This window comes from Eleginops maclovinus, chromosome 1 (genome assembly GCF_036324505.1).
Source record: "Eleginops maclovinus isolate JMC-PN-2008 ecotype Puerto Natales chromosome 1, JC_Emac_rtc_rv5, whole genome shotgun sequence".
Lineage (NCBI taxonomy): Eukaryota > Metazoa > Chordata > Actinopteri > Perciformes > Eleginopidae > Eleginops > Eleginops maclovinus.
In genome coordinates, this window is record NC_086349.1 from 12,646,125 (window position 1) to 12,667,970 (window position 21,846).

The 21,846-nt window shown below is 41.2% G+C and overlaps 1 protein-coding gene across 10 annotated transcripts in view; it reads right to left on the reverse strand.

Annotated features, from left to right (window-relative positions):
- The window catches only part of casz1 (castor zinc finger 1), a 163,044-nt gene that overhangs the window by 18,228 nt on the left and 122,970 nt on the right, over positions 1–21,846 (reverse strand). For 5 of the 10 annotated variants that reach the window (XM_063880450.1, XM_063880451.1, XM_063880421.1 and 2 more), the window contains 7 exons: positions 15,522–16,082; positions 9,294–10,194; positions 7,761–7,826; positions 7,243–7,338; positions 5,048–5,144; positions 2,358–2,522; positions 627–799 (listed from right to left, as the gene is read on the reverse strand). In XM_063880450.1, the coding sequence (XP_063736520.1) occupies positions 627–799; positions 2,358–2,522; positions 5,048–5,144; positions 7,243–7,338; positions 7,761–7,826; positions 9,294–10,194; positions 15,522–16,038 (2,015 nt within the window). In that variant the 5' untranslated portion in view covers positions 16,039–16,082. Of the gene's footprint in view, positions 1–626; positions 800–2,357; positions 2,523–5,047; positions 5,145–7,242; positions 7,339–7,760; positions 7,827–9,293; positions 10,195–15,521; positions 16,083–16,588; positions 16,743–21,846 lie in introns of those variants that run through there. The other 5 variants (XM_063880465.1, XM_063880440.1, XM_063880452.1 and 2 more) reach the window with 4 other exon arrangements.

Sequence of the window (21,846 nt, forward strand, 5' to 3'; positions counted from 1 at the left end):
AGCCTCCTCAGTACCTTGGTGCAGTTGCATGTCAGTGAGAGGGTCCACATGATTCAAATATTTCACAAAGGAGGAATGATAACTAAGGCAGTTCTGTAACACAGCAGGATCCCATTGATGTGTTCCCCCCTGCAACCTTTGCCAAAGGGATACAATCCAGTGAGGGAGTTTGATGAATCAACCTAGTGATTCTCTATGGTCACTGATAATAGTTCTGTGGTGCATGATCTTCAGAATAAAAATGTGATTATTTTTGTTTTCCCCAATTTCCTTCTCACTGTTATTATGTGAAATTTAAAGATACTAATGGTGCAGGCAGAGAAACAAGGAAGCCATTACATTATATTGGATTTCACTTGTGTGCTGACTTTTATTTATTTATTTACAGGAATGAACCCATATTACATGTTTTCTACCAATTGCTAGGCTTTTGTATGTATGTAAACCACTATCATTGGTTTCTGCAGCTGAGGTAAGCAGTTGTTGATCTGTTACTACACAATTTAAAATATAACTAAGTGAAAGAAAAACATAAAATGTACATTTAACAGTTTCTAATGTATTTATGTTTAATGTATATTTGATAAATGTAAAGACGTCCACTACATTAGGCATCCAATATTCACCTGCAGTGGAAGTGTGTAGTCTTCTGCCCATAGAATTGACAACCAACAGTGCCACAGTCTTCAGTGGCTCGAAATCTCTGGAAGCCATCGTTGATCAGCTGGGCGTTCTTTTTATGGAAGTTCTCATGGGTCATGACATCTGAGGTGCTGGTGTACACCTTGCTGCAGCCCACCTGCAGAGCAAAGACAAAGGTTGCCAATCGAAAATGAGATCTAGCTGCAAAGCAGACATGAAAGTTACAGTTTGCAAATATGGTTTTCGAAAAGGCAGTGCTTTAAAGATATTGTACAAGCGATACAAAAAAAGGAGTTCAGTGTGGTTGAGAGAAGGCCAGTGGCCTAGAAATGAGTGGAAGGTTGTTTTCTCACGTTCACTATTTAATTTGTGGTGATGAACCGGAGCAGTACAAGTTTCAAGTCAAACCAGTGAATTGGAAAGAGTCTTGTCATTGTGACAGTTGGAAAAAAAGAAAAAAGTGACTGAAAGACACAGCGGTCACAAAAGGTATAGCTGAAACTATGACAACTTCCTGGCAAAGCTGCCCTTTACAAAATACTCTTTGGAGTGTGACAATACAGTCACCACAAACTTACTGTAACTCTGAGACAAAATCAGAGAGTTGGAGGGGGTAGAAGAAAGCAGACGAGAGCAGGATGACAGTCTTTAGTTTAAAATGTTCTGGTACTCAGGGGCCCTCAGAGCAAACACAGAGGGGAAAAAACAGGTAATGTTTGAATTAAAAGAAGCAATTGTATATCATCCCTGGCACTTTTCAGCCGCACAAACCGGGCAACTTCTCCATATTGAGTCAAACAATGAAAAAAATGCCACTCTGTTTTTTTCCCCCCTAAATCAAGAGAGCCGATGCCAACATCTGCAGGTTCTCAGGGACTGTTAAAACAAGGGCTGAAATGTCCTAATAACAATTACGCCGTTAGAGAGGTTTAAAAAAGAATATATCTCAAGCCATCCTCTGCTGCGCTGCTACCCTGTCGGTGAGAAAGCTGTCGGCACAATGACACTTTGAAAATAAGCAGATGTAAAAAATTAAACAAATCCAGAAGGGGGAATAATCTTCAACTGGCTGCTTGGTACTAAAAGATGAAAAATGTGTAGTTTATATAAACACCTTACTGAATTTTATCCATGCCAATTAAGGAGCGAGAGAGTGAAGAGCTGGGGAAGGCACAAGCAGCCTCACATCTATTCCCCCCTTTTTCAATTTTCATTTATTTACTTAAGGATATGTTTTGCCAAACTGCTCTTTAAAGACACTTTGGTGTAAATGGAAAATAGGGAACTGTAATTCCATTTCGCAGATGTAGGTACATTGTGAATTTCAAACATCCTGTAGTCATGTACTGTATGTCTTAAAAGCAACCTGATTTTTCTTTTTTTCCCGCCTCATGTTGCTTATAACTGTACTGACACAATGTTTTTGCTGTTAAAAGTTGTTTATAAGATCTTAAAGGACCCACAAGTACATCAGGTTTACTGACATCCATGTTTGTTGTCTAATGTGTAGTTCTGAAAGGTAACTTAAAAATGGATTATGTACCTAATTTCTTTAGAATACTGTACTGTATGTAATGCTTAAGAACGTGAGGCCAAATTTGATGATGTTTTTCTTTCTCTGCATTTGTTTGCATGCATGCTTGCAAACTGTCTTCATGAGTTTACAGTTGGTATGTGTGTAGATGGTGGAGGAGGTGTGAGTCTTTGTAGTGTACCTGCATGCAGTGGTAATGGGTGCTTTTTCCATTGAGGTGGCAGCCATGGTAGTAGACACTGCAGTCGTCCAGAGGGCTGAAGCGCATGAAGCCATGCTGCAGAGAGTTGTCCCTCTTCTTGTGCATGTTGTAGTGCCTGATAACATCCTGCTTACTGGTAAACCTCTGCAAAAGGACAGGGGGAAAAATGTAGGCAACAGGTTGGTGTTTATTTAAACCAGTCACAGAATCAGCAACAAGTCACTTTATATCTATGGAAGCAGCAGCTGCAACATGCAGGAGCCAATTGGCAGTTGGGGGGGCTGTGCACATTGCAACGGAGAGGGCGAGGATGTCTTTAAAGATGAAGCGTTCTGTGGTTATTGATTTACTTTGCATATCTCCAAGTTGCATCCTATCCAAATGCAGCACCAAAAGCCCCGGGTACTCTGAGCCCAGAAGAAGCTTCCACATGGAACATGAAGTATGTTCCCCATACACCAACTGTCTCGACATTATTTCTTCCCTTCCACCTAAATGTTTTTGTTTTTTTTAATTAAGATGAATCAATTGACATGCAGGATCACAGTTCTGATGTTTCTGTCTCTGGAAGAATTATGTTCCATGCAGATGGTTTCTCAGACATGCACAGGGGAAAACAGAAGACAAGAGAAACAAACAAACACACAAACAAGCCAACCAAAAAACGTTTTCCCTTTCAATTCGCTGAGATATGATTCCGTTTTTAATTAAAGCATTAACACTCACTTTTGGTGCAGGCTGTAATAATGAGTGAATATGCTCAGAGACCCGCTTTCTAAAATTAAAACATTAATAAATAAATAAACATTCCCTCCCACACCAAGGACTCAGGAAGGGAAAGGAGAAAAGTCACTCCACAGAGACTCGCAGCAACAAAATCTGCTGTAATTGGGCTTAAGCTGATGTTACAGAAACTGAAACAGGAGAAGCGCAAATCAATGAGACAGTTCTGTCTTCAATCCATATTTATCTCCAGTTGAGGTAAAAACATCAGAAAGAACTATTCTAAAAGCAACTAATTGCTGTACAAAGTAGGGTAATTGCTTTGTGTCGTGTGCTCCACTCGGGCAGAAGAGAAAAAGCTAAGATCTCACACAGCTGTTCCTTCCCTTGCTCTTGGCCTGTTTCCCAATGTATGTTTTGGGGTGTTTGACTCCTGTAAGAGCAAACACTTCATTAGGACTTTTAATCTAATTGATGAATGCTTTGGATTCATTAACACTTTTTCTGAAAAATCCTGAGCTCAATTGTGGACTTTCTGGTATGTCCTGACCGGAAGATAAGTTGAACTGCGGTCATGGTATATACGATCCAACGAGCCGTCCAAAATAGGCCATGTAGAGAGCTGACTGGGAAAAAGATCTCATTTTCAGTTGAGTGGTGATGAAGGTTGGGAGCCACTTGCTACATTTATTTTAGGATTCCCACTAGTGTGGCAAGATGCACACTCTCCCTCATGTACAAGCCCATGAAAGGAGAATGTTAAGACTCAGCCAATAGCCCGCAGGCTGGCAGTGGGATAATATTCCAGGAGTGTGTGTCATGTAACATTTCATGAGTTATCGCTTCGAAAGGGGCTGCTCATCACTGGCTGCTTTTTTTTTCAGGGTATTGACATCCCAGAGAGCTGGCTCCCAAAGCATATCTGGGTTTCCACGCAACGCAAAAGCAACAGAGAAATGTGGACCTGACCGTGGAAATTGCCATGATAACCTGAACTAACACTCTAAATAATGACATGAAATGATTTTCCTTTGTATTCCTCCAAGAATGTGTCCAATCATACTGTGAAGTGGGATTCATGCAGAAAATGAAAGCTTAAATCTGTAATGCTTTTCACCATATAAACAATATTTATCGAGCGGTAATCTCTCTTGATCAGGAGCAGACATGGGAGATTACAGCTGAAGATGGCTTAATTCAGAAAAGTGTTAGGAAAGGAAGGAAAACACACACAGCTCTAGCTGTGCAAGGATTTTGATATCTTTGACAAATCTTCTTGTGTTTGTCTAACTCTCTCAGGCCATATGCTACAGCAAACACCAGGCCTGTATTATGATCCGCTTTGTGTGTTTTTTTTCTCCTTCCTGTGCCATACATGACAACTCCCGGGACCAGGAAGAGATGAATAACGTGAAAGGGGATTAAAGGAAGGCCTGAGTTAGTGGCAGATGTCTTCAGGAAAAAAACACAAACATATAAAAAGGGGCATATTTCAAACATATTTAAAATTAACCTTTGTGATAAAAAGTCCAACTGTTAAAAACCTACTGTGCCTGGAAGACGCCTGCATACCGCACGTATGTAAACACTCGTAGCCTGTTTGGCAGACCAAAGACCAACAAACTTTCCATCTGCGTAAACTTTGGATGGGTGTGACCATTAATGAAATGATAACACATTATCCTGTCTGTCGATGTGATAATCACATCCCTTTTGTCATTCCCTGAACATATGTAGCTTTAGGTCAACTGAAGTAACCTTGTTATGAGAAAACAAGGCAACTTAATTTCTCACTAATTTAAACCGGAGAGGGTGTCTAACACAGTCACCTAATTCTCATTGTGCAATGATCTGAACAGTGCGGTACTGAGGATAAGCTAAAGATTGCAGTATACAGGAGGGAATGTGTATTTGAGTGATGCTCAAAAAATTCATAAAGTACTCACGCTCACCTGGTAGTTACACTCAGGGTCCATGCAGTGGTAATGCTCTCTGTACTGGTAGGCACAGTGCACGTGTCCACAGTGTTGACTTCCAGAGAACCTGAAAACCAAGTTGCAGTACACATTTCAACAGTTACACATTTGAACAGCCACACAGTGCAAGTGAATCAAACAAAATGATTTCAGACTGATTCAAACATTCAAACAAGCTTAATGAACAGAGAATAGTAACAAGGATGAAAAAGGCTCAATGACAATGCAGCTCTGAAATATGTCAGAGTGATAAAAAAAAATACAGCAAATCAAGAATGATTATTGAAGAAATAACTTCAAATACCGGGACCAGCTAAAAAGAAAAAAGAGGTGAAGGAGTTCTGAAAGGCATTATGCGCTTCTCACCTTCAAAGTAACACAGCGTACACCTTCAAACTGACTTCTGCTTTCCACACTGCTGCAACAATTTACCCGTCTGTCACACCAATTTCAGCCAAATTAGCTCCATTTATTTCCAAAGCAGCCGTAAGAGACACTTATTACACTGAAACCCTTTCCTTCGACACGCATACACACACCCACTCAAGGATCAGGGTCCCTAGGACTACTTTATTTCTCCACCCTGTAAAAACCCTTGTCAAATCAATGCATAGTTCTTTCAGGTTAACCACAGCTTCATTCTGCGGAAAAGGGTCAGGTATCCTGAGATCAGCTCCTAGTACTTGTGCAACCCAAAAAAAAGATTTTAGTCTGGTGCTACATCTATAAAAAAAAAGCTACTGCTTGCTACAGTACAGCCACTTTTACGGTGGTGATTATAAGCCTGACGATGATGACTGTTAAAATCCTCCAATTACCAGTGAAAACACACAAATAAACATTTGCACTGCTGCTGCCAAGAGCTCCATCTGCTAGTGAAGAGGAGAGGGGGAAAAGGGGGCTAAGTAATATTTTTTCCATCTCTCTTTCTGTTTTTTCCTTGTTAGGATTATCCCAGAGCTGCATTTACAGATCACTTTGCTGAGTTCATTAAGCTAATTGAACGGCATATCCACTACTCTTTTTAAGTTGGCTGTGAGAGTGTGTGTGTGTGTGTGTGTGTGTGTGTGTGTGTGTGTGAAAATGGTAGTGAGTGAGAGGGGGCTTTGGGGAGGTTTGATGTCTTTTTTAGAAGAGACAAAACCTGAAGTCATATAAAGTGTGTACACACCCTCAACAAAACATATTTCCAAACAACTCTTGTTTTCAATACTTTTCTTTTAAATACTCAAACGCACACACACGTTTACACTTATGAACACACAAAGCCCCCCACCCCCTGAGACCATGGCCCACCCTTCTGCTCATTGCCCAGCTGTATCACTTTGCCTCTGGACAATTCCCACTTGCCGCGTCAGGGGGCCTAATGGGCCGCTGCTATTCAGCAGCAGATTAAATATTAATATTGCCACGATACAGAGATTGCAGCGCATCTCCAGTTACAATAGAGACACACAGATCAAAGTGCCGAGGCAAAAGTGGGTGCATGAAAGCATTTAAAGAGTGAAAACAGCAACTAAACACTACCAGGGAAGCTCTTTAAAACATCAAACTGCAGTGTGGTAAGGAGATGAAGAACTTTTTTCCTCTTTTCATAAGGATTGGGTACAAACACGTTTACAAAGCTGGTTTTTAGTATTAGTGTGCACTCATTAGCCCTAGCTCCAAAAGGACCCTCCCCCGCTTCTACCTCCCCTCTCGGTGCTACATTTGCCCTTTTTATGAGCCCTCCTTTTCCATTTTTTTCCTCCCCCTTCTTCTTTTCTTTCTGTTTTTTTCCCAACCCAACACGGAAATTGAAACTGTATCTGGGCTTATCTGCAGCCTCCCCGTGCATCAACTGCCGAGATGTTTAGACAAATTTTATGCATTATGCAGCGCAAATATCAAAACAGTTCTTGGCAGTGCCAGCAGAAGCCTCATTAAAAATTCCTTAATTAAATCTTCTTGCAAAATGTAATCAGTCCAAGGAAGGGGTTTTGTGTGTGTGTGTAGAAGGGGACGTGTGTGTATGTGTGTGTGTGTGTCTGTCAGTGCCAAGGCTTTGATTTGTGCCCTTCATGTTATGGCTTGGAGAAGTAATCATTAACGCCAAAGCCACTTTGGCTTTTCAAATGCTGTTTTTCTTTCTTTTTAAACGGAATAAACAAACAAATGATAATCACCTTGCTAGTGTCGGCTGGAAATGAATCCAGAATGGGGGACATTGTTCAGTGTCCATTGAAACACAAGATACCTCCCCTCCCCTGATGTTTTTGTCTCTGTTGGTGTGAATGACAGACTTTTTAGAGCAGTTGGTTCCTAGGGTGTTCAACAATAAACGGCAGAACTCAAGAAGACCCCGGCCTTAGCTCATATCCTCTCTGTGTCAGTCACAGAGACGCTCAGAATTATGTTCTCCTCAATGTTTTAGTGCTATACACACAGCGAGCATTTACTCAACCAGTTACAGTAAGCTACCATCAAACCATTTCACTTTCATTACCCCCACCCTTCTACTTCCTCTCAGCACATATATTGGAGTTTTTTCCTAATCAATTTACTGCACACAGAACATCCTCACACCAGTCTACGATCTAGTTACATCACTGAATAAAACACAACATCAGTGAATATAAAAAAGGTTAATCTCTGTTTTGGGTATATTTTTTCATTGCTTTGGCACATTGAGGGATTTGCATACCTGGCAATATATTTCTGGTAGAGGTTGATGTCGTCGCTGGCGGGTTTATCTGGTGGCAGGCCATTCCTAATGCAACAGCAAACACAAAAGAGACATGATAAATGGTAACGTTGTGTTGCCTGTTGTTAATAAAAACAAACTGACACAATATTTACTTACACGCAGCTCCCAAACTTTGGACTATCAATATACATTTTCCTGTGGCACAACAGCGTTTTCATGTGCCGTATGAATCAGGGAAGGAAGCCACACACTTTGATGCATTGGCTCCCAACCAATGAAAGGCAAAATGCAGGAGCAAAGCAACATTAATCTTTTATAGGGGTATTTTGTTTAGTGCTTATATGCAAAACTGGATAATAAGGATGTTGAGGAAAAAGCTCTGAAAGGTTCTTTCTGAAAATCTCAAAGGGACTTTGCTCTAATGTCGAAGTCAAGTTGTGTCCAATCAGTCTGGACTCAAACAAAGAAGTAAGACCACCCTGCAGATTTCAACTTAACCAGATTTAATTTAAAACAGGAAATCCGAAGCATTTTAACACATTACAGAGGCAAGCTGAGAACTTGTGTACCTTTTATCCCTGGTAACAGTGACAGTCACATTACAGTATTGGTTATGCTTGCTCCAATTCAGAAATGGCATTTAGCTACATGTGAGCAGCTCCACACGGGGGATGACCTGAGGTTAATCTGGCCCAGAGGGGAGGATGCGCTGCCAGACATTCTCACTAGCATCCCCTCTCCTCCCTGTATACAAGCACCAGACTGGGTCAGTTAGCCGAGCTTGCTGCTTCGCTGAGCCCCAACCCAACAAAGGCCAAAGCCTGAGGGAGAGGTGCCTGAGGGCTCTTGAACAGTGTCTTTGATAGGTCTTGACTAACTAGAGACAAGGTTAAAACCAATCAAACAGACTCTGGGAGCTGTTTCCTACTGGTAGTACACACGACTGTAGGTTAGTTCCCCAAACCCCTCGTTTGCTTCCTTTAAAGTGCACTCGTCAGGCAGTGTAGAGTCGGCCCCTGTGACTCGCCGGGAGGTTAGTCATGGCTCCGAAGTAATTAAAGGGAGAGTTGTTACACCCTAGCCAAACGAAAGAAGTCAGTCACTTTCGATGACTGTGCTAAATCAGTCTCCACGGAGTGCTACAGCGAGTAAACACTTCATGTGCCTTCGCAACTCATCATGTCGTGGATCTATTGGGCGCTATGCGCTATTTCACACCACATTCCTGTTGGCTGCTGTGGAGGTAGCAATTACCTTTGCGTTAGGCTAACTGACTCACAGTAGCAGTTAAGTGTATGTGAGCTTCACATAGGCTCCAAGGTGTTCCATTGGAACTTGGGATCTTTTCAGTCCACCAATAAACTTTAAATTGGAATTTTAATGGACATGCTTTGCTTTTTATTAGCTGAATTTAAGAGGTATGCATTGTTTTGGTGCAAATAACTTGTGCAATATGTCACATATCTTTTTGTCAACAAGTGATAATTACCAATAACACGTTTTTTTATGGTGATGTTTAAACAGACTTACTTCACGGAGGAAACAGTGCCCGTGGTGATGGAGTCAGTCTTGGAAAAGCTAGACTTCAGGTAGTCAGCGGCATTAAAGCTTATGCTTCCTGTCTGGTCCATTGTGAGCCCGGGGGCGATACTGGCCCCTGATGCGCCCACGGTGGGAACACCAGGAGCTCCCAGGTTTCCTGGTGCTGTAGCGAGGACATTGGGCATCAGAGAGGCCTCTGGATTTCCTGGCATTAGCTTCTGAATTGTTCTGATGTCATACTTGGAAGGGCGGCCAACTTTGCAAGTCTTAAAGGCAATGGCGCCGCCCATGTCAGGGTTGCCCTCACCTGGCTTGAAGAGGTGCAGAAACTTGACATTCTCCAGGTCGTATTTGGAGGGTCGCTTGTAAGCATTACCGTTCTGCTGCTGTAGACTCTCCCCCATCTTCAGCTTCTGAATAAAGAAGTCATACTTAGAGGCTCGGGACGCCATGTTCTGGATGTGAGAGGGATTTTGTGGCTGAGAGGCACCGAGCTGAGGTCCTCCTGGCTGTTTGTGGTCCAGGCTGGGGGGGTAGATCTGTGCCTCTGCCCCTGGGAGGCACCCAGAGGTCTGGAGCCTGGTGGCGCTCTTGTCTTGGGCCAGTTTTGGATTGAGGTCGTCTGGTTTTGGTGGGGTAGCACGCATGGGCCAAGGTAGGGCGTCACCAGCTTTTAGCTTACGAATGTACTCTTCGTATTTAGAGAAGCGGGCACGCCGTGAGGCCTCCTCACTGCTGAGGGATGAGAGGTCTGAGGTAGCGGCTTTGAGCTTCTCAAAGCTGATCTTCTTGGTCAGCTCATCCCTTACCTGCTGATCATTATAACCGAACATTCCCAAAAATTCATTCATGGTGTTGGCTGCATAGTCTCGCAGGGCAGATGCTTCTCCTGCAGAGAGAAAAAAGTAGAGTAATGAGCTACTATGTACTGATCAGATTTTCCACTTTTTAGGCGCAAACAGCAGAGTATAAAATTATTTTGTTTAAGTTCAGTTACCTCAGAGTCATTGCTGCGGTCTTGCATTAATAATTAAGTCATCACTTCCAATAGATTAGTATGATTGTTTTTTTCATTTTGGGAGAGAAACTGAACCCAAATTAAACCATTGCTCAAGAGGTGTTAATCAGTGGCTAAATTCATGTCAGTCAATCAGTCTTTTAAATGGTTCCCTCTTGCTTCATGTTGACTGATGCTTGCTCTACAAGTCATTCTGCTTTGCAGTCATTGTAGTCTGACCTTTTTTTTTTGTTTTTAAATAAACAAGTCACAAATAAAGTCATCTGGCTCTTGCTTTGTGTATCAATTGGAAATATATTTTTTCAGCCTAATTATTGAAAAACAGCTATCTTATATTTTATACAACATTTAAAAATAAGAGATTCTTTACTGCACAACAGATAAGCATATGTATATCTCTGTGGATTTATATGACAATAAACAAGCAGGCAATGTTCTTCCTGTTTTTGTTGCACTTTAATCAAACCTGCAAAATGTGCATGTGACTGTACCAAACAACACACTATATAAACAACTATATTAAGAAATCAAATGTAAAGACAAAGAATACAGGGGGAACTTTAGGAAAAAAATTTATACAACTTCTCATAAATGAGTCACACTATCAGCGCACTTCCTCACTTATTTTTACATTATGACTAATGCTTAACGGTTTAAGAAATCACAAAATTGTAACTTCTGTCTGCCATGGAAATCATGTCATGTTAAGGGCAACTTAAAATTGATAATACTCACTGAAGCTTTGTGTAAGTTATAGGAAAATTACATAATTATTGTGTCACCTTCAAGAGCAAAAAGAATGAATCCTTTTTACACATTTGTGAACTGAAAACATCACTTTCATTTTAAGAGTCCAATAAATTGGACAACTTGTCCAAGGACATAAGCAAAATATAATCAATGTATAGTTTAATTGCATTAGGTGGAGATTAATTCTGGCCCATTAACTTTCATACAGGTTAGTGCAAGGGGTCAGAGATTGGGGAAAAATAAAAAAAAATAAAGATGGTTTCTGAAAGCATTGGAGGGACAAAGTTCTTCATAAAGAAGAGATGAAAAGACAAAGAAAGGTTGTGTGAGGGAGAAACAATAAAAACTAAGAGGGAAAAATTTAGAGAGGAAGGATTCGTGAGGCATTTGAGTTTGTAGATCCAACTCAATTCCATAAATCTCCTGTTGTGTCAGTCTGCACGTGAGGCAGGATAGTAATGTACCAGATGATAATTTCACCTGGGTCATGTAAAAGCTCTGGCCTTCTAGACTCATCCTTGGCACAGTCACAGGATCAGGGTCGAATACATTTTTAAAAAATAACATTTTATTGCTTTTTTTCATCACCATGCACACATGAGCTGGTGAGACGCTAATACCACCTACAGTACCATCCAGGTAATTAATACACAAATATTTTCTGCTCTTGTCTCAGATTTCTCAGTTATTGCTAAATCAGTCTCTGTGCCCTGCTTTTCACATCTCATGAGCAGCATGTAAATGAATCCCTAAATTTCCATTCACTGGAGTTGCTCCTTGGCGTGTGGGTTCAGTATGAAAGAGTATCTGGTGGATCGAAAGGGCATGAAAAATGTAACAGAAATGGATCAGGTATTTGAGAGGAAATACCTGCATGTTTACCACAGATCTGTTCAGCAAATCCGCTCTGTTTTCACATGTATGAAACCACTGAGTGAAATACTGTATAAACAATAAAAGTATCTACAGCTGTACAGTTTATCTTATACTTTAGCTTTCCTTTAGTCGATCAACTTATAGTCTTCCATGGCATAAACATCATGTCTACATAAATACGATCCAAACCTTATTTTCATTTGATTCGGGTGTTGATAACCATCGTGCTCGATTGGAATTTATTGCCTGTGTGTTTGTTAAGTGCACCTCAGGACACGGTATATGATATAGCTCTAAAGTTAGGGCAGACCCGCCCACAACCCATATGAGTCAGAATATGGAACTTCACTTTACTGAGTGAGAGATGTTAAAAGAAATCAGGTAGTTTAAATGGAAATCATATTCAAAATGTCCAAAAATAATAATAAATACATTTAACGGGAATACATGATTGCCTGTTGAATTTTGCGTTGATGTTCCAAATGAAAGAAAACACATTTTATTTTTGCAGTACAGTCAATTGCAATGATTGAGACTACTGGTTTCTGTCATGGGAGAACAGAAATGTGTCCCTTTTTTTATTCTATTTGCATATGGTATTATCCTTACCACTCCCAAAAAAACATTTGCAGAGTCCCTTTATTCATCAGCGGATCCATGTGGCGTGCTATCAATGAAAAGCAAATGACTGGAGTTAAAAGGATTATGACTGGGACTGACGGGAGATAACCTTTCTAAAACACCATGTAAATGAATTTTCAACTGCTGCCCTATCTGGCTGCCGCTTAATGATGTCATGTGACACCAGGTGGGAAAGTACTGGCTGTATGGGACTAGGGTTAAGGTGAATTGGCCACACATTGCTACCACCCACCCAACAAAAATGAAAAGAACATAAACTAACACCTGACATTTCCTTCTTCACTCTCTCTGGTGGCCCTGGACATTTTCAAACAAGTGGTTTCTAATCTTGACACTTCAGTCAAGCAAAACCCTACACACGACAGACCTGCCTTGTCTATATTTGAGGCAATTAGGCCACATTTTCCCTCCCAGATATGATAACAGATGGGCATTATATCTCCTTTTAGCTGACCAAACATGGCCATCCGTGTGGCATAGTCCCTGCTCACAGGACTAAGAGGCAGAGGTGTCGCTGATGATAAAGGTGCATGCTGGTGGCTATATATGGACTAATCTGGAGTTTGAATACCTACTAAAGGGTGTCCGCTTGGAGCCACACAAGCACAATGTAAACCAATTGGTGACAGATTTTATTTTTTTTAATAATATGTCGTCTTTTCAGTTGTCAGTCAGACAACATTTTAAATAGTGGGATTTTTTTTTATATGATACAATAATTTAAATACAGTTTTAGGTAGCAAATTGTGTTCACGTTACTGAATTAGTGAATTAGTTTAAATGTGTTGTGTTTAAATGGACAGTAGTAGCTTAATAAAGAGTTGCTTTGAATAAATGACATCATGTGCATGTGTTTGGACTAATTTGACAAGAACAAAACTGCACGAAGCTTCAAACTTCCTTTCTGTTTGGTTAGTTAATTAACAGGCAGTAAATAGAGAGGACTTTGAAACAGCTTGAAATGAACAATAACCTTTTACAGTGAACCCAGAATTGCAAATGGAAGTCATGGTCAAGCCTGTTTGATCCGTCGCTATGAGCATCTCTGTCATTGCTTTCATACTTTTTATTCATTGTTTTTTTCCATTGACTGGCTTATGAGGGCTCTAATGCGACATCTAAATTATCTAGGAAAAGTATTCTGGGGTTTTGCACTGATAGGAAATCCGCACGATGCCTCAATGTGAGGAGTTAAATGTTTTGAAGGTCGCAGTTTCTCTCATTGATCTTGCAATGTTTGTTAATTACATTGTCACTGATGTTGTGAGAGATAATTAAGCCACTATGTTTATATGCATAATTATGTGCACTCCGCATCAGCCTTTGAAAGACAGCGGCGACAGAGAGAGAGAGGAGGGAAAAAAATGTTTTAATTGTGAGCTGAGCTGAAACATGGCAATATAGATGCCCTAGTTACAATCAACAAAGAGCAACTCTGGAAAAAAAAAACTGTCTAAAGACAAGATTTGCAACTGATGCAGTGTGCTCTCCTTGCAGTCTTCAAAAACACTCTGGCTTTGTTGTGAGATGTAAAGTAGTAAGGGAGCCGGTGCAGGAGAAGGTGTAGGCCTACTCAACAACAGTAATACATATTTACAGACAGGCTTTGTTATTGCCATGAAATAAACACAAAATGACTAATTAAAACCACAAAGCCTTTTTCATTTGCCTCTGAAATGAAACCTGCTTCAGTTTCTGAGAAGCCCCTGCCCCCAATTGTGTGTGGCCAGAGCTACTGCTGTTAACAAAAAGAAATGCAGAGAAAAAGAGCATGTGTACATGACTCTGAGGTAGATACATAAACCTAGATGAAAGCCCAAAAACTGTTAAAGTGAGGTGAGCAAGCACAAAACAAAACTTGTTTTTCTACCGCAACAACCGTTCTCACCTGCAAATTGCAGTTGTTTTTTTTTCTCTGGGTGTTGGTGAAACACGCTTTATCTATTCATATAACCGAGCCATGTTGTCTCCTTTTAACAGCACTCTGTTTTAACTCCTGCTATACAAAAGGCAAATATTTTCTATAGTGCGTGTGTCACCAAGTGTATAACCGTAAAAGGTACTTTCTTGAATATTGTTTGTGCTGTTAACACATACTCTTGCTACTTCAGAATGACCTTGCCAGCTTTATTTGATAATCAGTGAATAATACCACGGAAGCAAATGTCACAATTTAACAGGGGGTTATAATAAGTCATTTACAAGAGCACATGGTATTTAGGATATTATAGAAATCTGTCCATGTCTGCTATCAATAAAACATAGACCTACTTTTGTTTGTGAGAAGATAATAATGCTTAAGTGATATATTGGACTGCAAAATAATTTCAATATTTCTGAGTATATTTGGAAATTGATCTCATGGATTTGACAACTCTGAAAAAAAGAAACCCCAGCTCCTCCACGGCAGACTTCAATTCCATGTAATAGAGGAGTTTGAAGCAGTGGCTAAGTTTAGTGAGCTTAGGGAAAATCAAAGACTCAATATGTAATCCTGGGTGTAATATGAAGCTTAGCCTGGTTCTGCCATGCGCTCTTGGCCCACAGCTGCTGGGAGAGTGCATAAACGGCCTTACGTTGTAAGCCTACTCCATTTATGAATTTCTTTATGCAGTTAACCACACACTGACAAGTTCCTGTTTTTCCCCCCTGGCCTGCCAGTTGAATATGTCTTCAGGGTAATGTCACTGGCTATTCATAAAGTAACTCTAGAGTTTCTCTTTCCAATAATGGGCACACTTAAGCTTATGTGGACATGGCAATGTCACCCGCCCTCTATCTAAGCATTGGGCCCATAATACTATGGGGTGGAATGTTTTAAAGGGCAAAGGTAGTGTTGGTTTAAGATATATAAAAAGGGTTGGCTATTAATCAGAGGGAGGTGGCAACATTAGATAGAAAACTGATTGGATAACAAATTCAAATTGTACCTGTAGGGGCGAAAGGTGGTGGACGACTCTGGGCTTCGCTTGGTGGCTTGTAGGTGTTTTCTTTTGGAGGCTTGTCTTCAGCTTCTTTGTCGTCATGGTAACTGCCATCCTGGGAGCCGGTCACAGGATCCCCCTCCTCTGCATTGACTTCATCATCGCTGCAGCCTGTGGGCTGTACCATGTACACGCCCTCGGGAGGGGCATCTTCGTCATTGCTGACTTTGGGTTCATGCTCATCTTCATCATCAAGAGCTGGTGGCTCATCGCCATATTCGCCATTGACCCACTTCTCGATGGCCTCGCGTCTCTTCTGGTCCTCTTCGAGACTCTGACTGAGGTTCAGGCTCTCGGGGAAGATGGTCTCATTTTCATCGTAGTGCGAACTGCCACGCTCGCTGTTTTCTGCTACACTCTGGTCTCCCTCTGCATTCTGGGAGCTGCTGTCGAACACCACCTGGCGGCTCAGCTTGGCACAGATAGCATTAAGTTTTAGGCCACCTTTCCTTTTGGCGGCCATCTTGGATTTTCCTGAGGTCGTTTCAGTGCATAAACTCCTTTCAGCTATTGGAAACGAGCAGAAAAAAGAATAACATCAGTTTAAAGTTGTTCAGGTTCAAAACTATCTCAATGTAACTCAAACCTTCTTTCAAAACGTTTTTATTATTTGTATTTACAATGCTTTCAGTATCACCTGAAATAAAGTTGGAACCATGTCATGTCAGACTTATGTCAGTATGTTGTACTGATTTTAAACATTGCAATGGAAAAACAACGCTAAAGATCTGTGACTGTTGCTATTAATATCATCCAAAAGCACTTAACAATAACAGCACAGGACTGGAAGGACACACAGAGATACTGTACATATCTTTCTACGTCACACCTCTTCGGTCAGCAGAGTTTAAAGCAGCGGTGGAAAAAAAGGAGAAAAAAAGCTCAGGCAGCTGAAACCACAGGCAGATAGGTATCAGACCCCCTACGGTACTACAAGCAGCAAATACACGACTACATAATCCTTCACATGACAGCGCTATAGAGACATAGTGAAATGTTATCTTCACTCTCACCTCAAGAGGCTGTGGTCCTGCCACTGAGTGGGGGCTGCACAGCCTTAAAGCTGTCAGGATGTGAAGTGAAAATGCTGAGCACTTTTTAGTCTTTCGGACTCTCATTTAGTGGGATTAGACCCAATAACTGTTCCCGTGTTGGCTGCAAGTTTGCCTTTATAAAAAAAACAAAAAAACATTTGCATTCAAGCTTTCTGTCCTTGTTGCTGTCTTTTTCTGTGGACCTAGCAAAGACATGGATAGATAAAAAAACAAAATGTTGTAGATTTTATACATATCTTTACTTAACAAGACAAACTACATAGTCTCAATTTGTTGTTCCCCCTCGCGGCCCCTCTGAACAATAGAGCATGATAGAGTGTGCTTTGGGGCAGGAATGGGTGGCATTATTTCAACCCAAGTGGGGCTATCTTTATAACATGTCCTCTGATGAGACAGGAACAGCTGCTTGTGGCATTCCATATCCAGAGCTGCCTTTTTAGGGCAGAAACTACACTCTAGTACCTTTCGTTTTATTTCCAGAGCCACCAAAGTTCACCTTGCAACAGCCTTTTTTCAGACTCAAAATCAAGGCCAGATCATTATCAAGTTGTAAATAACCTTTAAAAAGCAGGGAGGAGGTGACGGCAATACAGTATTTATGGTGTTAAAAGAAGCAGTGCAACCTCCAGGGATCAGAGCAGCGTTTTAACTTGTATTGTGTTTTTATTTGGTAGTATGTAAAGCTTTGTCAGTTGAGGCTCTTTTAAAACAGTTACACAGCATGCCACAGCAGGGATATTTCTCCTTGTGTGCAGCTGAATTGAATCTTAACATAGCCACACTGTGGTTAAGATAATATGCTGTACTGAGCTATGGACACACCATTTCAGAACACAAAAATGTGTGATATGAGAGGTAACAAAGTTCTATCTTAAAGACTCAATTCACTTTCTATAACAATGAGTACGAGCCTCTTCATTTTCCATCCGCCATAAAGCCAAGCACAATCATGTGTGAGCCATTGCCGGCATTATGTAAATCACACCGGTGCAACATAAAATCCTGTTTTCATTTTCTTTTCCAAAGCTGTGGAATCATTAGAGGATATACAATTTGAAGTAGTTTACAGATCACCCCGTCGCCAGACAATGGTCCCCGTGCTCCCCACACATGCTTTCTCAGTTACTGTATTTACATTGCGGGCTTCCTCTCTGAAACAATGGCTACAGGAATTATGTAGTTTTGAGAGGGTCATATATCAGCGCCACATTACTGTAAAATTTAGTGTTAGACAATTGCAGGCGGGGGTGAAAGGTTCACCTTTAAGATGACAGATATTTGTTTTAAAAAAAGAAAGAAAATCAGCTGGAAAAACTATTAAGAAGTGGAAGACATAAATTCTCAAGTTCTTTTATTTTTTAGAAATACTCTCCAAAGGAAGATTGAGGTCATTAGGGTGTTGCTGTGGAGGTCATTATTTCTGTTTACTGTGTTCAGTATTTCATGCTTTAACTACCGATTTTCCTTTCCGCTGTGCGATCTTAAGCTCCTTGTAGGAAATGACCCCGACATAGAAGTTTCTTTCCATTAGTGACTATTTAGTATGATTTTCTGTTAACAATACAGAGCGTGCGTAGAGGACTAAGTGCTACTGTTTAAGTATATAAGCAGCCCTCTAACTGAATTATCAGACAGGGTACACACACATTCAGTGGTTTTCTTTTTTTAAAGCTAGGGCATGCTTTGAAACATTTTTAATATGGTTAGCTTCCTGTAAGGAGAAACATGCTATGGTTCGGTGGTTTATGGATGCTGTCTAAACTATTATTTATGCTGAGGGTTTTTGTCCACGACAGCTTTTTACCATTGCCTACAATAGAAATTGCTATGGTAACACCAAGCTGTTTACCTCAAGTCGTTTGTGTGCATGATAGCGTACAATGAGATCAAATCTGTGGGGACCTACATGAAAGAACAACTTTTCCCTCTGGGACCAACTCCCCCACCTCCCTGAGAGTCCAGTAAGCATTCTGCCTTATTAATGAATATCAGACAGAAAAACAACACTGTCACATGCATTCGACATTATTTACAGTCTGTTTTAGCCTGGTGTGCTAATTGTCAAGGAGGAGACACCTCAGTAAGCACAGAGTTGGAAAAAAGCAGGCAGGTTTGAATCTGAACACAACGGCTGAAACTAATTTTTCCAACTGCTTATGTTAACTATGACACTATTTTTACTGGAAACAGAGCAGGGCCACAAAGGAGCACCATTTACTGTCTGTATAAGGCCAAAACCTGAGGAAAAAGTCAAGAAACTATTTTGAATACATTTGGACTGGGCCGAGTTCTTTTTCATCTTCAGTCAAAAATATGCACATCAAAGTTCTTTGGAGCCCTGTTTCTTCTCAGCGCTGGATGACACAGCTTGTTTTCAAGTCTAGCCCTCCGCTCTGACAAACGTACTCTTCCACAGCTCCAAGCCCCACAGGTCTTGTTGGTTTTTGATGCAGAGTCTCTGTTTGTGTGCCAGAATGATATCATGCCCAATCAAGTGGCGTTTCAAATCCTAATAACGCTGTTGGAAGTGCATTATTTGTGTGAACGTGCACAGACTGTAATCAAGGCAGCTACGAGTAAAGAATGTGGGAGTGAAGACTGGCAGGGTCATGGCTTTACCTCTTTTTATCATTCAAAGACGAGGCAGCTTATGTCCAAAATGCTTGTTTAATCATCTTGTTGGAAGATGTAAAGTCACATAAACAACATATAGAAAATTGAATTACTTGACTTATTGTTCATTCAAAGTGAAGCGCTGCACCATCGGCTCCCTGCAGTGTGGAGCGAGCACACAGGAGGGTCTGTATATAAGAGACGTAGATATTACCTGTTTAAACTGAAGCTTATCTCGTCACCTAATCAAACACAGGTACAGGGCTTGTTGTAGATTCCTGCTGAGTTTCAACATGACTGACACAGGGACAAACCCCCCGCAATATCAGGAGTTAATTAATACAAACAGGGTATAGGAGATGTGTGTTCAGCTCAGGATTATTTTACAATATGCAACCGAGAGTCGCTGTAGCTGTTTTAAAAGAAGCCCAGTTATAACTTTATGAACCTTTGGCAGATTAATCGACAAGGCTGCAGCTCCCTGTGTGTAGCTCAGTGAACCTTTTGTGTCTCTGGCTCTCAAGGGAGATGTATGTGTGAGAGATCGTGTGTGCATGAGTGTTTCAGGGAAATCACTGAGCCACACGGGCAAACATACACAGACACACTTGAAAATTACCATGTTTTTATTTTTGTAAATTTACGGCTTCAAGAAGAGAATGTTTTCCACTTCTCTCTCTCGCCCTGCATGGTAGAGAGGCCGCGGCAACCTCAAGGAAGTCAAGCGGAAAGCCACTGATGGACAACTTCGCCACGACACCCAGACCCCAGCATCTGGCCCCTCTCTCATTTTTATTACACAAGAATAACAATAAGCAGGTCGACGACCCCGCCGTGAGAATTTGCCACAGTTTTCCAACAGTCGGTGCTGAGAAAATTTCCATTTTTCCGCATGCATATTTAATTGAGTTTTGTCCCAGTGGTGCGGAAATGATTTGTTTTTTGCTCTCTGTTCACTTGACTCCTCTTCGGAGTCGCTAACCCTGATTAAGACGTTCCCGTTAATTTCCCAGCGCACACCTTTTTTTTGTGCATTAATGGTTCTGATCGTCTAATTAAAACTTCTCAGCTCGGCTGCTGATCACCGCTCGTTGTGCCTCTGACCTGAAGTTTTAATTGCCGCATCAGAAGCGATAATAATAATTTTGAGGTTCTGATGATTAAAAACAATGCCATTGCCAACTAGTTGATAGATGGGGGTTTAGGGGGGGCACATCTGAGGAGAAGTTTATAAAGAGAAGGGATCTAGAAACGGTGTAAAGTCTGTATAGTAGCAAGAAGGTTTTTTTTTCGTGGGGGTGGGGGGGCTAGTTAAATGATCACTGAGGGTAAAAGGTTTGCAGACCATATGGAAAACTCAAAGCCTTCCTGAAAAAACAGGTTTGGTTAGGACTGAGACTTAGCGTTCCCCACCTCAAATCTAAATCTGCCATTGACTGATCCACGGTGGAGCTCTACTCACTTGGCAGGTTTGCCAGGTTGGGGAAGAAAGAAAAAAAGAGCTATATAGAGAGAGCATGTGATACAGGCATATAAAGGATGACGACAGTCCAATACCCTGTGCTTATTTTCATAAAAAGATAATAGCACAGTAGGCGCAGTACAAAAGCCACATTATTCATAAAGTGACTGAATGGAAAAAAGGAACCGGAGGTGACTGTTGTCTCTGCCATAAAACATGATACTGAAGAGATGCATTTGATAAGTAGATTACAGTCGAAACAGGAAAAGTGAGTTGCTTGTGATCTTCTTTTAAACACTACTTTCACACTGTGCTTTGCAGATCACAAAAACTGCAGAAATGATTCAGGCATGAATAGAGAAAGAGAGAGACTGTGCGACTGGAAACTGCCACCAGCACCAATCCGTCACATTTTGTCCTTTTTTTAACCACTGGATTTGTGATAGATTTTTTAGTTCCCAATAAAGGATCAATGCTTTTCTGCAAAACGTATTGTACATGCATGCAGGCACACACATGCAGCGCACATGGACATACGGTCATAAGGGAGGTGTCTTCTCTCCCCTGCGCCCTCCCTCCCCTCCCCTCCCCTGTTCCTCTCTCTCACAAATGTATTTTATTATTAATCAGTTGGTTGCACATCTGCCTGCATGTTGTTTTTTCTATCAATAAAGCACTTATTGCTTTTAGTCGGGAATATGACCTTGCACAACGTGTGCCGTCTTTCTGGGGGTGCCGACCTTGAAGGACCAGTTTGGACTATTTCACTCCGGCTCACTCCACGGGCTGTTATCAAACACAAGCCCTCAGCCAAATGCCACACTCCCGCTACAAAACACAAAGAAGAGACTAAGGGACAAAGGCAGACACCAACGGCCCCAGTAACACACACTGACACAGGACAATGGCTGAAGAAAACAATGTATATTTCAAGTGCAGACGGAAGAGGAAAGACGTTGAACTTGAGGGCAATCAGGCAGGAAAGTTGAAATCTAAGGACAAATACGCCCTCCAGCTTCATCACAAACAGGGTAATTATGGTGTTTTCCAGAACAGAGGACAAGCAGTCTAAAATGGTCTAAGGGAGAGAAAAAACAATCTGACATGAGTGACAAGAACCATTCTGACAGCCACGTACCAA